Source organism: Fukomys damarensis, unplaced genomic scaffold (genome assembly GCF_012274545.1).
Source record: "Fukomys damarensis isolate Sample0158 unplaced genomic scaffold, DMR_v1.0_HiC HiC_scaffold_37, whole genome shotgun sequence".
NCBI lineage: Eukaryota > Metazoa > Chordata > Mammalia > Rodentia > Bathyergidae > Fukomys > Fukomys damarensis.
Window position 1 is genome coordinate 43,709,414 of NW_022900949.1, and position 16,493 is coordinate 43,725,906.

A 16,493-nucleotide genomic window follows, 5' to 3' on the forward strand; every position below is an offset into this window, starting at 1 on the left:
GTGCCCCTCCAGCGCCGTTCTGGTCCCTGGTTCCCGGTCCCCAGCCCCCGCCGAGCCCGCTAGGGCTCTGTGCTGGCCTAGAAAACATACTGAGTGACACCCCCCACCCCACCTGTAGATACCCCTTCTCATCCACCTCAAAACCCGACCCTCAACAACCTCGTCCATATACCCGACCTTCTGCGTCACCAACTCTCGAGGAGGTTGGAGGTCTAGAAAGACCTGCACTCCTAGGGCTAGCAAGATGAAGTCAGGAGACTTGGTGAATTCCAGTGCTCTGGACTTTGGAGATGCACACACCCCACCCTGGGCTATGGCCTACCACTATGGAACAGGGCTTCACATAGAAGTGAAGGGCGCCCCAGATCTCCCCAGGGAGCCCACCCTGCCTCCCCAACCCTGGGTCGGCACTAAGCCACTGAACTTAGGAAGCCTACATGGTAGTCCCCCCAGGTGAGTGTCAGGGATAGCACCTGGGAGCAGTTGCCCAGCTGGGGTCTCTTGCCTGCAGAGACATAGGTGTGTCCCTGAATGGTTACTGACCACTTCTTGGTCTCAGGATCATCAATGCAGAAAAATCCGAATTCAATGAGGATCAAGCTGCCTGTGGGAAGCTGTGCATCCGGAGATATGAGTTTGGGGCTGAAGAGGACCAAGAGTGGCTAACCCTGTGCACAGAGGAGGTGAGTGTAGCTCAGCCCCAACCTTCTCACAGGCCAAACCCATGACATGTAGACTGAAGTTTATTTTCCTTGCTGCCCCGTGTCCTAGTTCAGGCTGGGCCTGGAGAAGCCAGGCAGAACCTGACACAGAGCCCTTCTGGTATAGTTCCTTACAGGTCATTACTGGGCACTGTTTGATGGGCATGGCGGTCCTGCAGCGGCCATCCTGGCTGCCAACACCTTGCACTCCTGCCTGCGCCGGCAGCTGGAAGCTGTGGTAGAAGGCATAGTGACCACTCAGCCCCCCATGCACCTCAGTGGCCACTGTGTCTGCCTCAGCGATCCCCAGTTTGTGGAGGAAAAGGGCATCAAGACAAAAGACTTGGTGATTGGGGCCTTGGAATGTGCCTTCCAGGAATGTGTGAGTGTGACCTTTGGGAAGGAAGGGAAGGTTTTGGCCCCAGAGACCTGAGGGGATGGGGCATTCCTACAACTATAGTCACCCCAGATCATTGGATTGGGGATACAGTTTGGGTTTGTTTGCTACTGCCTCATTGCTAACCCCACCCACATACCCAGTGCCTGTTATGTTCTAAGTGCTCCTAATCTGCATCTCTTATTGCACACACTTGGATTTTAGTGCAGGAGCTGATTTCCTGTCCTGTTTTTAGTAGCACTTCCCTTGTCTAGGTCTCCTGACACAGGTTTGGGAGTTAGGACTAGACTTTGGGCTGGGATTACAGGCCTGCTGGTTGGAAGTAAACTGTAAGGTGGAAGTCTACTGTAGGGTGGTATGTATGGTGGCAGAACTGGCAGCAGTTAAGACTAAACAGCCTTGGTTTGTTCCAGGATGAGGTGATCGGGCGGGAGCTGGAGGCCTCGTGCCAGGTGGGTGGCTGCACAGCTCTGGTGGCTGTGTTCTTGCAGGGAAAGCTGTACGTGGCCAATGCTGGAGACAGCAGGTGAGTGAACCTTTGAGGGTGGGCAGAATGCCAAAAGCTGTGGGTATAGTGAAAGGTGGCTGGAAGTGGACAGTTAGAAACAGATTGGCTGAGCTGTTTGTATTATATTTGTACTTGGCATATGTTGAATATGAGGACAAGAGAGTGAATGCCAGGAAGGGCAGGGGTCTCAAGTGCCAAGCCAAAGACCTGAGCCTTCACCCTGAAGGTCCTAACGATTCAGGGGGCTTTGAGCAAGGAATCAGCATGGCCAGAGTTGGCTTCTGGTGGCTGGAGGGCTGGCAGGAAGGAGGAGATAGTTTCACCCCTTCTTCCACTCCTCAACCCCAACCAGGGCTCTTTTGGTAAGGAGAGATGAAATAAGACCACTGAGCTCTGAGTTCACCCCAGAGACTGAGCGGCAGCGGATCCAGCAGCTGGTAGGTACCCTTGGCAGGGGAGACTGGCGCCCCAACTCCTGGGTCCAGGGCCACAAGGAGCCAAAGAAGGGAACCTGACCTAAGCACAGCCTCCCCACCCCAGGCCTTTGTCTACCCAGAGCTTCTGGCTGGTGAGTTCACCCGACTGGAGTTCCCTCGGCGATTGAAGGGGGATGACTTGGGTCAGAAGGTTTTGTTCAGGGATCATTACATGAATGGCTGGTGAGCAGGGTGGGGTGGGGGTACATGGTGGGAAGGGAGAAGCTTGGGGCAGTCCCCTTCCATCTGGGCAGAGTGGGCACTGTGAGGGCATGACAGCTGGGCCATAGGCAGAGATGAGGTGGGGTATAGACCTTGGGTGATGCTTGGTCTTTTCCTGGTAGGAGCTACAAATGTGTGGAGAAATCAGATCTCAAATACCCACTGATTCACGGACAGGGTAGGCAGGTCAGTGTCTGGCTCCCCTCCAAGAACCCTTCTTTAGTTGTTACCCAAAGGTGGGAGCTCGTTTTTTGTTTTTTGTTTTTCCCAGAACTGGGATCAAACTCAGGACCTTATGCTTACCAGGCAGGCACTGGCGCCACTAAGCTAAATCTTCAGCCTTCTTTTTTTTTCTTACTGGTGGCTGCAGCTAATCTCTTGGGGTCTGCCCCCTTATGTTTCTCCCTCAGCCCAGGGCTTCTGAGGGGTTATGGACTATGTTTCCTTTGTGCTCAGCAGTGCCATAGCTTAGCACTTGGGCATTTACTACAGCTGTTCATCATCATCTCACACTTTCCTTGGCCCTAGGCTCGGTTACTGGGAACACTGGCCGTCTCCCGGGGCCTAGGAGACCATCAGCTCAGAGTCCTGGACACCAACATCCAGCTCAAGCCATTCTTGCTCTCTGTCCCAGAGGTGAGGGGGGCAAGGTAGTCCACCTCAGCTTCCATCTGCGCGGAAAGAGAATGAGCTTGGTGGGAGCCAGGCAGGGAGTGCTGAAGGATCCTTGGGCTTAACTTGCAGGTGACTGTGCTGGATATGGATCAGTTAGAGCTTCAGGAGGATGATGTGGTTGTCATGGCAACAGATGGGCTCTGGGATGTCCTGTCCAACGAGCAGGTGGCATGGCTGGTGCGGAGCTTCCTCCCCGGGAATCGAGATGACCCACACAGGTACTGTAGTTTCTGGGGACTTACCTAGGCCTTTGTTGGTGCCAGCAGCAACATCAGGTAGTCATAGTTGAGAAGACAGCACTGTCAATGAGCCCAACTCAGGCTAGACAGCCAGGATGAGAGCTGTCTCATGGGACAGGGGAGAGAGTGTGATGTAGATCCCTCCCAATGATCTTTGGTTTAATTCCTGTGGTCCAGTTGTGGCCCTACCAGACTTATTGCTTGCTTGGCTTACAGTTGGACACTTTTTGGGTCTCCCTTGTCCATTTCTATGCACTGAATGCTCTTGGAGGGCTGACCTTGCCATTTGCTTAGCCCCAGACTACAGCTACAGAATAATCTTCACAGGTTCTTGGAGTTGGCCCAAATGCTGATACGAAGCACACAGGGGAAAGAGGATGGTCCCACGGTGCAAGGGCAGGTGTCCTACGATGATGTCTCTGTGTTTGTGATTCCCTTGCACAGCCAGGGCCAAGGGGGCAGTGGCCCTTGAGGATTCACACATTACAACTCAGGGCCACTCCAGGGCTGGTACAGTCTGGGCATCTTATCTCTCCTCTGTGGCCAAGATCAGGCCCTGCTGCCCCATCCCCAGCCACAGCTCAGTGTTCTTGTCTTCTCCCACTCACCCAATTCAAGGGGAACATCTGTACCAGGCAGCCAGAGCTGAAAGGGTGTTAAGAGCCCAGCCCCCCAGGTCCTGCCTTTTACCTCAACACCCCTCTGGCAGAGGTACTTTGCAACTTAGGAAACTCTTACAAGGCTTCTCAGACAGGATCCTCAGTAACCCCAAATAGGTGTCCCTATTCTCAGATAGGGACACCTGGGTTAAAGGTATCGGCCAAAGATGCCAGGAGGGATGGGCAGCCTATCTGGATCCAGGGTTCTGATCTATGAATGTCAGGGCATCCATTGAACACCCCCCCAACCCCCACCCCCACCCGTGCAGAGTTCCTTGTGAAATGACTGTATTCATGACGGTTCCTGAGATCAGCTCAGGCCCTGCCCTGCTGTTCTTCACCACTGGAGGGCACAGGCTCTGGAGCCAAAGCTAGGACACAGCAAAAAGGGGCAAGATGTCCCCGAGTTGGCTAGGTGGGCAGGCGCCCAGGTTGTCCCAGGTTGGCTAGGTGCCTGGCCTCCTAGTTGATTGCTTCAGCCCTGCCCTAGTTTCATGCCCCAATGCCTTTGCTTTGTTGCCCTGTACCACATCTTTATTATTAAATGTTTATATGCAGAAAAGCCCTTGTGGATTGTGAATTGCTTGTATGATACGGATCATGGACACCTTCTGATGTTACCTTCCATTGGATTTGTTTTAGCTCCACCTTGCAAGCTTGCGTATAATTAAGACCCCAGGTTTTACCACACTGTATCTTCCCTAGTTCTCAGCTTGCCTTCCTTCCCTTGTTGCCAGGGAACTGAAGAGACTTTTACCACCAGCTGTGAGCTCTGGGCTTGAGGTACCAGAATGGCTGGCTTTTCACTTGCTTTTAAAGGCCAATTTGTATAAAGCTACTAGATTTGGCTGGAGGCAAGTTGGTTAGGGCCTTACAGGTTGCTGTTTGATGAGTAGCTTAATTCATCTTCCCCACAAGACTTATCATCTAAAACTTATAAGCTTGGGTGCTCAGGAAGTATTTGTTGAATTACAAGACAAGCCATCTTCAGGACCTAGCTTTACCTCTTTTTTGATTTACTCCTAGTTTTGTAACAGAGGTGACTCTTATCATTTAGCTCAACCCTAGGTTGCAGCCAGGAAGATCCAAGAGTTGATGTAAAACCTGTTTATCTGAGAGGCTCTCAGACTCTCTTTGCTGCCCATATTAATTCATTTTTGGTTTCAATGTCCAGGGCAGATAGGAAAGACTAATTGCAACATCAGATTATTTCTCATCCTCACAAAGTTGTATTCTAGAGCCCAGGACTTCCTGGAGTGAACCTATCTGTCCTCAACTGGGGCCTGACAAACTGGCTGGACTATGAAGCACTTGCAGTCTCTCACAGGACTCCTGCCTGCTGTCAGGCAGCCAGTAAATGCTGGAGTGCAAGCATAGGAGCCTGCAGGAGTATGACTTCCTCTTCCCTCAGCACAGCCTTCCCCCACCTCCCTGAGCAGTGGACAACATCCTGTCCTTGCTTCAACCACATCAACTGCTGAGCCAGCTTGCCCCCACAGCCTGTTGGCCCTGCTTCTAACCCAGCTTTCTGCCTGTTCCTGGTCTTTCTCCCCACACAAGGCTAAAACACAGGAGGTAGGTACTGTAGTTCTCCCACTGCAGGTAGGCCAAAAAGAGAAGTGGCTGCTCCAATGGCGGCTATATAGATCTACATGCTCATGTCTTCTATGAACAAAAGCTAAAGGCTACAACAGCCTTTGCTGAGGGAGTCTTCCTTCTTGGTACAGTAGTTGGAGCCAGGAGAGCCTATGCATGGCCAACCTCTCCTAAGCCAGGATACCTCCTCTACCACCTGTCAAAGAACCTATGCAACCTCCAAAGTGGCAGACTTGGCTAATGGCAGCAGGCCCAAGATTTTTTTCTTTTAAACACAAACACTTTTTTTTTTGAGATGGGGGTCTTGCAATATAGCCCAGATTGTCTTTGAACTTGTCCTGCCTCAGCCTCCCAAGTATTGGGATTATAGGCATGTGTGACTATATGAGGCTGAGCCCAAGATTTTCATCTTCTTTGGTTCAGAGCCAGGCAAGAACCAGGAAGGAGGTGTAGGTCCTTGCAGCTCTGAGGATGCTGAGCTAGATTTACTCTAGGATCTAGGAATTAGCAGCTCACCAGCCAGATGGGTTACCAAGCAACTGCCTAGGCTTTCTGCCAGACCTGGTACAGGAGACCTGGAGGCTTCAGCAGCCCTTGCTCTCCAGAAGCCAGAACCTAACAGGATAACTCAATGCAATGAAGATGCCAAACTGATCAAGAGTTCAGGTAAACAGTGGGGTATGTAAGGTAGACTGAGATTTGTGCCAGATAAGTCTTTGAAAATCAAGACTGACTGAAGCTTGCCTTTTACCATTCATTTCTGGCTGTATGGATGCTTACTGGAGCCTGAGGTTGAGGTCTGAGGCCCATAGGTCCTAGATAGCAGGGTAGCCCAGCAATCTATTCGCACAGCATTACAGGGGCCCCATGTGAGCCAGAACAGTGCAGCCCATTCCTCCCTTCTGGAAACCAGACAAACAATGCTATAGAAACTCAATGGAAGAAGCTGAAGCCAGAAAATTCTGTTTAAGACTGGTAACATGGAAAAAATGTTTATGTTAAGTACAAAAGGGACATAAAATCGTATGTACAGTAGAATAACAACTATGTAAACACACCAAAAAATCTATGCACAGAAATGTCTAGAGGAACATTTAACACCAAAAGATTAACAGTGCTATGTAGCATTTGGGTAGCAAACTGATTGTTTAAAATTGCTATTCTTTAATAAGCAATAATTATGATTGCAATAGGGGATATTTAAAAAATATCCCACTAGCTGGTGGTTTAGCATTGTAGTATCACTGTCACATATAAAGCAGTGGCTTTGGCCTTGAGTCTTCAGAAGGTGGTGAGCAGCCCCTCCCCAATGAGAAGAACATTAAGCACCTCTGGCTGCTACTGATACATCCCTGCAGCACAGGCTCAGCCTGAATTCTCCCTTTCTCTTAACTCCATCACCCCATTGCCTCAGATGATTTGCAGCTGCATCTTTTCCCTTCTCTCAGCAACTCTGGGCCCAGAAGTAGAGGCTGTGAGGTGTCATATTTTCAAAGGACATGGTGTCTCACCTTTGAACACAGGAACTCAAATACAAATTATTCCTGCTTCTGGGCAAGTTATTCTGTAGTTAAAAGATATGTAAGTTATGCAGTCTTTTTTGTTAACCCACAGTTTCAAGCCCTCTCTCTGAAGTTAGTCTTAATATAAATTTTCTACCTTGAAAAGCAGGAGTGGTCAGTAATAGCTCAGATCATTTAGTTCCTAAAGTCCCCATACACTGGGAAAGGAGAACTAGAGGGGTAGCATGGTGGCAGCTGCAGATTTTTGTCTACTTTTGAGAAGGGCGTATACTCTTGCTCTTTCAGTTTAAGTAACAAGCCAGAAAGTAATTGCTTTAAACAAAAAGTGCTAATAGTGATTCATAGCTTTTGCCTGCTACTGAACAGAGGCAGCGATGGCATGATTTACCCTTAGCAGCTATAAACCCTTGGGAAAGTCGTAACCTTGGGCTGATTTCTGGATCTGCAGGGGGTGTTGCCTATATAAATGTTTGGATGGGAGTTTAATAAGATGCCACTTCCTCTGCTCTGAGATACCCATGCAGGGGAAGAAAAGGCAATGGCCTATCTGTAGTTCATCGTTGATCAACCTGGGCCTAGTTCAAGCCCCTCCTTAAGAGGAAGCAAGAAAGTAGACATAACAGGTAAGTGGGAGTGATCTGTAATTGGCAAAGTAGCCTCAGACAAACTGAAAATACTTAGGGTTCCAGCATCCTGTCCCCAAATGCTGCAAGCCAGGCACAGAAGTCATGCAAAAATGACTGTCACACATATGTAAGCGCAGAGCATCACCAGGCAAAAAAGAGTAATACTGTAGAGAGGGCTCTAAAATGTGGCTTGAACACAAGTCATCCCAAGACCCTCACTTAGCTGCCATGGAAACAGCAAACACTAGAACTTTTGTTTCATTTAGTCCTCCAAAGGGAAAAAAGTATCAGGGAAGACTAACACTTGTGGCAAATACTTACTAGCAAGGATGCAGTCTTTCTCCTGGGCTGCAGAATTCTTATCTCCTTAGGCTGAACTTTGAGAAACTACAGACAAGATAGATATGCATATACAGGTATATGCATATATGTATACACAAATATATTTAAATGGAGGTGCACACACTGTGCTAAAGTACAAACAAATCAAAGGTCATATATAAAAAGGCTAAATATAACATATAACACAGGCCTAGAACCAGCTCTTGGGTGGAAGCTGGGGAGAGGGTATGAGGAGTGTCATTTGGAGACTATGTACACAATTTGTGATGGGCAGAGAAGAAAGGCATCAGTGTAAACTCACTCACTCCACAATACTGGCCCACAGGAAAGTGTGATGCATGTCAAGTACAAAAATAGACCCCTACCTTACTTTTGTACAAACCAAGCTTGGTAGGCACCCAGGATGACTGTGGATTTGTCTTAATGGGGTGGGGGGGGGACTACACCAGACTGCTGGTAAACCTTCCAACTCCAGGAACTCAACTCCCTTCCCTCCCTTTTAGGCTCTTTGGCCTTTTCCTACACAACACAAGAGCCTGAGGCCTGCCCAGAGCACTCATCCTCATAGGGCTAAATGCATGGCTTCCTGACAAGCAAGGTCTTACAGTATCTGTCTCTTTCCTCTGACCCCAAGGTATATGAAGACTTAACTTCTGTAAATGTTTTGGCACCTAAGAAACATGATGACTGTGGAATAATGCCACAAGTACACAGGGAGACCCAGTAACAAGACATGCAGGAGTGGGCAAGGGGAAATGAGTTTCCCTAGCATCTCAAAACCAAACTTCGGCTTCCCATGCATTTACAGGGGTGGGAGAAAGGATGTGCAGAACCGACAACTTCACTGGCTCCTCAGCAGCAAATACATTCAAACTTGAAGGCGCCTTGAGCGTTCCACTATAACCTAATTGCAAGTCTGGTCACTCCTCTGGAGGAGCTTGATGGGGTGGCAGCTGTGAAGGCCAAGTCCCAAATGAATCTGTGGCACCACAGTCCTGAAGAAGCTCAGAAAAGTGATTTTCTTTTGAGATGTACAGCACATCCAGGGGAAGGCCATGTGAAAGGATGTTCTCCAGCCCAGTCAAACCAGTCAATCATTTATCTCAGTCCCCTCTGAGTTTTTCTTGCTGGCCACCCTCACTATTCAGAATTAGCCAAACAGCATCAGAGTCAGTCATCAATGGTGGGCAACCAGAAGGCCTGGAAGGAAAACATAAGTAGACTTTAAAAATCCAAGCATCTTCTCAGTATGGAGAGTTCTTCATACCCGACCCTGTAGCACTGAGGTGTCCAACCCCAGCTTTGGAGAAGTTATGGACAGGCGGCCCTCTCTCTGACCAACCCTGGCAGGCCACCCCCCGCCCTGAAAGCACGCTGGTTCTGTTTGCCTTTAGCATTCACTGTCTACTGTGTACCACAGTGGTCCAGTGTTTTAAGGAAAAGAGTCCTTTTGGGTTTAGGTAATCTGGCATCACTACTCATCACCAGGTAACCTCCAATGGGTGCTCTCCTGCCTGAGCTGAAAACAAAACAAAAAACCAAAAGGGATTGGATAGTTTTGCTGTACTTTTTTTTTTTTTTTAGACATCATTTTGATGTTAAAAAGTGGGGGGAGGGAGAGCTGTCTGAGGATGTAGTTCAGTAATATAGTCCTTGTCTACCAAGCCTGAAGACTCTGGGTTTCACATACCCAGCACTATGAAAACAAACAAATTAATCCATGAAAATATAATTTAAAAATAGAAAGGGCTGGAGGTGTAGCTCAGTGGTGAAGTCCCTGGTTTCAACCACAAGCATGGGGTAGGCAAGTGAGGACAGGGAAGGCAATGTGCTCTGAGTAAGGCATTAATAAAATGCTCATTCCCAAATACCCACATAGATTTAGAAGATCCCCAAGAGGAAACCAGAGGCTGAGACTCACTGATCTTTCATTCTGCTAGTATTATCTAGGAAGAGACACGGATATGGAGTTAATTTTAAGTAGTGAGTCATTATCCAACTATAAGATTTCTTAGGAATTCAATATAAACCAAGAAGAATGGAAAACTGAAAGGATGCAGTCACAAAAGACGGGTTCAGAATATTTTAAGGAGCAAAATAGCTGTCAAGCACAGTTTAGATAGTACGGCCTAAAACCAAAGCAAAAACTGGCTTGCAATCTCTTGGAAGCTCAGTAATGATCCCAGATCTTGAGCAGAATAATGAAACCAGAGATCACATGATGGAAAGAGAACTGGGAAACCACAGTTGAGAAACATGAAATTGGGTACTTATGCCTATGCAGAATAGCTTGTTGTGCTCACTGGGGTACACCCCACTCCCACTGGAGAGCCCCTATGTGGAAGATACCTCTCATTGTTCACATACCATGTTGGAACATGCGCTGGCAAATGTCATGAACTTGGGGTTGAACTGCAAACAGGTAATGGGGCCTGTGTGTTTACCATCCAACACAGCTACTTTTATACCGCTCTCGCCATTCCAAACATGGATCTTGCCATCTTCTGAACCTAAATAGAATGATGAAAGAAAATATAGTAACTCAAAATAAAATACAAAGACAACTGAGAAAGAAACATGAATTGAAATCAGGAAATATGCCAAGCTTCAGGACCTAATCCTCAGCAGAAATTAAAAGGGAGACAGTCCCTGGTTATTTATGGACAAGGCATTTGTTCTCTAACTTTATTTTTCTTATCCAAAAGAGGGGCTGAATACAATTAGTCTACCAACATTTAGTCACTAAGACAAGTGAATGCAGGGCTATACCAGGAAGTTAGCAATACTATAAGGCAGTACTTTCAGAGCTTAACACTAATGCTGGCTCAGGGAAGACCAATCAATACAGATGCAAGTTCCAGTAAAGGCAGGAGAGTTCAAAACTGTTACAAGCTAGGCATGGTGATGTGTACCTATACTCCCAGCACTCTGGGAGGCTGAGGCAGGAGATCACAAGTTCAAGCCCAGTCTGGGCAACTCAGCAAGACACTATTTCAAAGGAAACAAATAAAAAGGGGCTAGGGATGCAGCTCAGTGTGAAGGTCCAGGGTTTAATTCCCAATACTACAAAACCAAGCAGCACAAAATAAAACTGTATCTAGCTGGGTGTGGTGGCACACACTTATAATCCCAGCACTAGGGAGGCTAAGGAAGACCACAAATTTGGGCCCAGCCTGGGCAACTAATTTGGCAAGACTCCATCTCAAAATAAAAATGGCTGAAGTTGTAACTCAATACAAAGGTAGTACAGGTAAAACAATGGGAGCTGAGGAAATCACTCCCCACTCCTTAGCCACTTGAGCTTGGGCAGCACCCTACAGACATTCTGTATAATCCAGATCAAAGAACATGCTATCCTTTTTTCTTCTCTTGCTTGAGCCTGAAAACCTCATCTGTCTGCATTGTGTGCCAGTGTTTTCTGTTATTTTGACACCACTTAGTTGTCTGTGACCTTCAATAAACGTAGTTGGTTTTAACCACTGGGTGTACACGTTGCAATTCTTGGCTTGCTGTATATAAGAGCCTGGAATCTGTCAGATCCACCACATAGTAACATTTGGTAAGCCAGCCAGGAGATATCTGAGACATCAGCAGACCTCACCAGACACTAGCAACCAAGAAGCCCAGCCACAAAGGAAGGTAACTCCTCTCTTGAGGAAACTGTTTCTCTTCTTTTTACAAGTGACTAAGAATGCTTGTTGGATACATGAGACAGATTCCTAAGACGAATGGCTGTTTGGAGATGACCAGGCAGCAGAGTGAAAGGCTTTGGCCTTTGCAGGGACCAAAAGAGCTTCCACACATTGGGTGGGTCTGTGTTTGTGTGAACCCCCTTTTACTGTTGGTCCTTGCAGCATGGGAAACTCCTTTAAGTAGTCGTGGTTTTTCACACCTTCAGAAAGGTGGCTGAGGCAAGCAGAAGTAAGATAGCTGGTTTATACATGCCCTTGGCCACTGGAGCTGGCCGGGGAGCTGGGATTTAGACGCTTTGCCCTGAACAGAGCCCACTTCCTTGATATTTCACTTGGACTGGGAGACATGGGCTCAGTCTACCTAATGTTACTGCTTTTCATTGGGGTAGTACCATTGGCAGCAGGCCCTGGACAATGTGGATTTAGGAAGCTACTGGGATAGCTTCAGCGATGTTTGTGGGGCCTGGTAAGTCACAGGCTCACGCTGAGCAAGTACTCTTATGAATTACTTTATTACTTTCCTTCCCCGATCCTTTGAGCAAATTCTGGTTCACCTCTTATCCCTTTGCCCCCAGCCTTTATTCTATCGGAGAATTCAAATTATTTGGCTTTTTGTTAATGCAGGGAAACAAAAAATTGGAAATTACAGTGCTTCCTCATGTGGGAAAAAGACAGAAATTTGTGTTCTAACTTGTTACTCTGGAGTTACTTTTCTAATGTTAGTTCTTTCTCTCCATTTTACTCAGTCTTGCTTCTGCGGTCCTAACGGTGGCCTCAAATTTATGTCCTTGTGTAAAAAGATGTGCAACCTGTGTTTGCTGACTGAACTTTCACCCTATCAGGTCACATTCTCGGGCTGAAAGACTGGGAACCACCAGGAGATGCTCTGTAATATAACCACTAATAGATCAGGGATTAACCCAGGGGTAGGCCTGTTAGGTTTCCCACAGTGGTCTGAGACTGACCTAGAGAGGGGCCTGGGCCTGTAAGGTTCTCATGTGGAAAATCGCCCAGGGAAAGTAAAAGGTTTCTATGGTTTGATGGCTCTGGATTCCACTAATGGTTTGGGATTAATCCAGGGACAGGCCTGTGAGGATATCACAACCTAATTTCTCCTTTTATTTATGGACCCATCATGGGAAATGTATCATCTATTCCTTTTTATTCCCCACTCAGATGCCTCCTCACAAACTGGGACCCAAGGTCCTCCAGAAAGACCATCTTATATTCTTACATAATACAAAATATCTATGTCTGTCCACTTGGGGAAACTGAGATGGGCTACCCCTTGGCAACCTAAAAAAATTAATGCTGTATTTAAACTATTTCTTTCATTGTTAAGAAACAGGAAAAACGGGCAGAAGCGATTTATGTTCAAACCTTTTTGGCCCTCTACCAAAGCCCTGATCTTTGCCCTAGAATGAATCCCCCCACCCCCTCCAGGAGCTGATGCTGTTCAGGACTCCCTCTTGTCTGCTCTTCCTCTCCACATTCCACTTCCTCACCAACCTACTTTAGTCAGTACTCTCAGGAGATAAAGCCCAGCCCATAACAGATCTAGCTCTGCCTACACAGGATCCCAGATTCAGGGAACTCAACCTGTCAGCCAGCTACTGCTCTACCCTTTCATAGAGTGATGGGTGCTGATGGTCCCTTTCAGGTATAAGTCCCTTTTTTCAGTTGTGGGTATTCAGCAATGTAAGGAAAAAGAAGACAGATTGTCCGAGGACCCCCCCAAAATTTACTGGTTTCCATACCACAACAACAAGGGCCTTTGATCTGACCTGGCAAGATGTGCAGTTCATCCTGGTTTCTTAACTGCACAGCAGGAGAAAAGAAAAGGATTATAAGAGTTGCTAAGCAGATTAGTGTAGTTTTTTTTTTTCCAGTACTGGGGATTGAACTTGGGACCTTGTGCTTGTGAGGCAGGTGGCAGAACCACTGAGCTAAATCCCTGGCCCAGATTAGTGAAGTTTTTGCAGCTCTGATAATCAGTCAACTGCTCTATTATTTGGATCCCAAGGGGGGCTTGAGTAGCATTATAACACAGTGTGGAGTAGACAAATGAAAGTTATACATCAATATTATTTTAGGGGCAAGGGATGCCCAAACCTGTGAACTATATGATAAGCTCAGGTCTATCAGATGAACCTCTGATGAAAATCCACCTGCTTGCCAGGCATGGTGGCACACACCTATAATCCCAGCACTTGGGTGGGGGCAGAGGTGGGAGAATTGCCACAAGTCTGAGGCCAGCCTGGGCTACACAGTGAGTTCAAGAATGGCCTGAACTACATGGGGAAACTATCACAAACACACACACAGGAAAATCCAGCTGCTTTTAGATCTGGCTTGAGAAACATTCCATAAATACATTAATTTAGACCTGGAATCTAGAAGTGGTCAGATTATCTGAGGATGGTATTTTATTAGTCAGCTCCAGAAACTCCAAAAGGCCCACAATCAGGGTTGTCAATTGATCAATGTAGTTTATTTGGTCTTTTAATAACCATGATGAAGTAGAAGACAAATGAGATTTGAATAAGGAAAAGAGGCAGGCTAAAACCATGCTTACTCTAATGGACAAGGCTCAAGCCCAGAATACTAGGGGAAACTGAGCCAATCTAAAGAGTGATGGAAGCAAGTCAGAGTGCTTCAATTATAAGCAACCAGGGCAGTGGGTAAAGGAATCCCCTCTAAAGCCACCAAACCCTTGCCAATCGTATCAGAGCATGGGAGAAGACCCTTGGCATTGGAAGCCCTCTTCCAATGAAGTCCTCATTCCCAGAGAGGGATGAAGTGGCAGCCTACATGGTCCCACACGAACATATTCCCATCACCTTACAGGAGCCTTAGAAGACTCTATAAGTAGCACTACAAAAAATTATATTTCTCTGATAATGGGGTAAGTTATTCTAGTTTCTTATTTGGGTGAGCTTTCATCCCATTCTAAAGTTGTTGTGGGCTTTGAGGGAGTTAACTGGATAACTTTCTTTAACCCTGTTCTTTAAAAGATTTCCTTTTCCAAGTGCCTCAATGGAGATTAATTAGAGTGCCCCATGCCAATAACTGGAAGACATATACTCTCTCTACTCAAGGCCACACTAACATTCAAATCTCTAGTAACCTGTGTCCCAGCTGCTAGGGACCCAGTTAGCCTGACTCTATGGAGCCCAGTATCTCTGTTGGAAGTTGATCCTCAAAACATGGTATGATGGACCTGGGGAGGACTGTCAAGGCCATTCCAGTAGTCATTCAGCTAAACGGCACCAATCTATGTCTTTACAGAAGACAGTATTACCTTAAGAAAAAAGCTAGGTGGAGGATAAAGCCCATTATTAGTAAGTTTTGGCCACAGGGTTACTGGTGCCTCGCTAGGCCCCATGTAATATGCCATTTTACCAACCATCAAGCTATTGGGAAAATATCACCTAGTATAAGATCTCAGAGCCATCAATGAAGCAGGGCTACTTATTCACCCATTAGTAGCAAACCCATACACCCTTTCAGCACAGATTCCAGTAGACACTGAATGGTTCCCTGCTCTTGATCTCAAAGATACCTTCTCTTCTATTCCAGTGGATCCTAATTCCCAATACTTGTTTGCCTTCAAATGGAAAGGCCCTTACACAACCCTTCTAATCACTCTTTCTGCCATTAAAAGTACAGGGAACAGATAGTTGGATTCACCTTTCCAGAGTAAAATCCAAGCTGCCTGAGACACAAAAAAGTGAAGAGGGATCACAAACTGTGTACATTTGTCAATCAGTTAGTAACTCCAAGTATCCTTTTTTTGGGGTGGGTGGTTTGAGATAGGGTCTCACTATATAGTTCAGGGTATCCTTGAACTCACTATGTAGTTCAGGCTGGCCCCAAACTTGCAGTGATTCTCCTGTCTCAGCCTCCTAAGTGAAGGGAATAAAGGCTCAAGTTTCTTTTCAACCAGCCTATAGAACCAGATAAGTAAACCTACTCTTTGTGGTACACTTGAGGTCCTTGCCCCAAGCTATATGACCTCTTTTAGTTTTTTTGTTTGTTTGTTTGTTTCTTGTGGGATCCTGCTAGATGCTTCAAAAACTGCCTCTAATAAAGATAATGAACAGTGATTTCTTATATAAGACAAAACCTTAAAAGTAATCATATCATTTTCCTATTATTAACAGCTCTCTAAGAACTAGGCAAAAAGACTAGGCCGGTGGTGGCAAACCTATGGCATGTGTGCCACGGTGGACTGTATCATTGAAAGTTCTAAAAGGTTCGTCATCATTGGAACAGAGGAATTTGTCCATGGTATTGCCATTCTTCAAGACCAAACAGATTCACTAGCATGGTGGCCATATGACTTCATAAGGGACTAGATTTCCTAACTGTCAAAACAGAGGGGTTATTTTTGTCTCTAAAAGAAAAGTGTAGTTTTTATGTTAACCAGCCTAAAATAAGAACTGTCTGGCTGCACTTCTAAGATCTGCAAGGAACTACATGAGTCATAGATGTCCTGGCCAAATATCTGGAACTGGGGAACTTGATTGCTATCCTGGACTCAGTGTTTATTAATGCTTCTAGTAATCTTATTATTTAGATCTTATAAACTTAATCTCTTGGTCAAATTTTTCTCTTTGACAGCCATTAAACTACTGGTGATGAATGGCCTAAGCCCAAGATATTAGCCCATTTCCATGTTCACGGCTCATCAAGAAACCCTTAGAAAGGGCCAGGGATTTAGCTCAGTGGTTCTGCTGCCTGCCTTGTAAGTGCAAGGACCCGAGTTTGATCCTGGTATCAAAAAGAGAGAGAGAGAGAGAGAGAGAGAGAGAGAGAGAGAGAGAGAGAGAGAGAG

The 16,493-nt window shown here is 46.5% G+C and overlaps 2 protein-coding genes across 3 annotated transcripts in view; one reads left to right on the forward strand and one right to left on the reverse strand.

Moving 5' to 3' along the window:
* The window catches only part of Ppm1m (protein phosphatase, Mg2+/Mn2+ dependent 1M), a 9,012-nt gene extending 4,553 nt beyond the window's left edge, over positions 1–4,459 (forward strand). Inside the window, exons 1-10 of one of the 2 annotated variants that reach the window (XM_033759451.1) lie at positions 87–453; positions 560–683; positions 829–1,083; positions 1,512–1,624; positions 1,959–2,043; positions 2,147–2,265; positions 2,427–2,490; positions 2,833–2,940; positions 3,049–3,197; positions 3,546–4,459. In XM_033759451.1, the coding sequence (XP_033615342.1) occupies positions 245–453; positions 560–683; positions 829–1,083; positions 1,512–1,624; positions 1,959–2,043; positions 2,147–2,265; positions 2,427–2,490; positions 2,833–2,940; positions 3,049–3,197; positions 3,546–3,690 (1,371 nt within the window). In that variant the 5' untranslated portion in view covers positions 87–244 and the 3' untranslated portion in view covers positions 3,691–4,459. Of the gene's footprint in view, positions 1–86; positions 454–559; positions 684–828; positions 1,084–1,511; positions 1,625–1,958; positions 2,044–2,146; positions 2,266–2,426; positions 2,491–2,832; positions 2,941–3,048; positions 3,198–3,545 lie in introns of those variants that run through there. The other variant, XM_010625433.2, reaches the window with a different exon arrangement.
* Positions 4,460–6,857: 2,398 nt separating this feature from the next.
* Wdr82 (WD repeat domain 82) overlaps positions 6,858–16,493 on the reverse strand; it is a 27,576-nt gene continuing 17,940 nt past the window's right edge. The window contains exons 8-9 of the mRNA XM_010625434.2: positions 10,332–10,474; positions 6,858–9,164 (exon numbers count right to left, since the gene is read on the reverse strand). Of these exons, the coding sequence (XP_010623736.1) occupies positions 9,135–9,164; positions 10,332–10,474 (173 nt within the window). The 3' untranslated portion in view covers positions 6,858–9,134. The remainder of the gene's footprint in view (positions 9,165–10,331; positions 10,475–16,493) is intronic.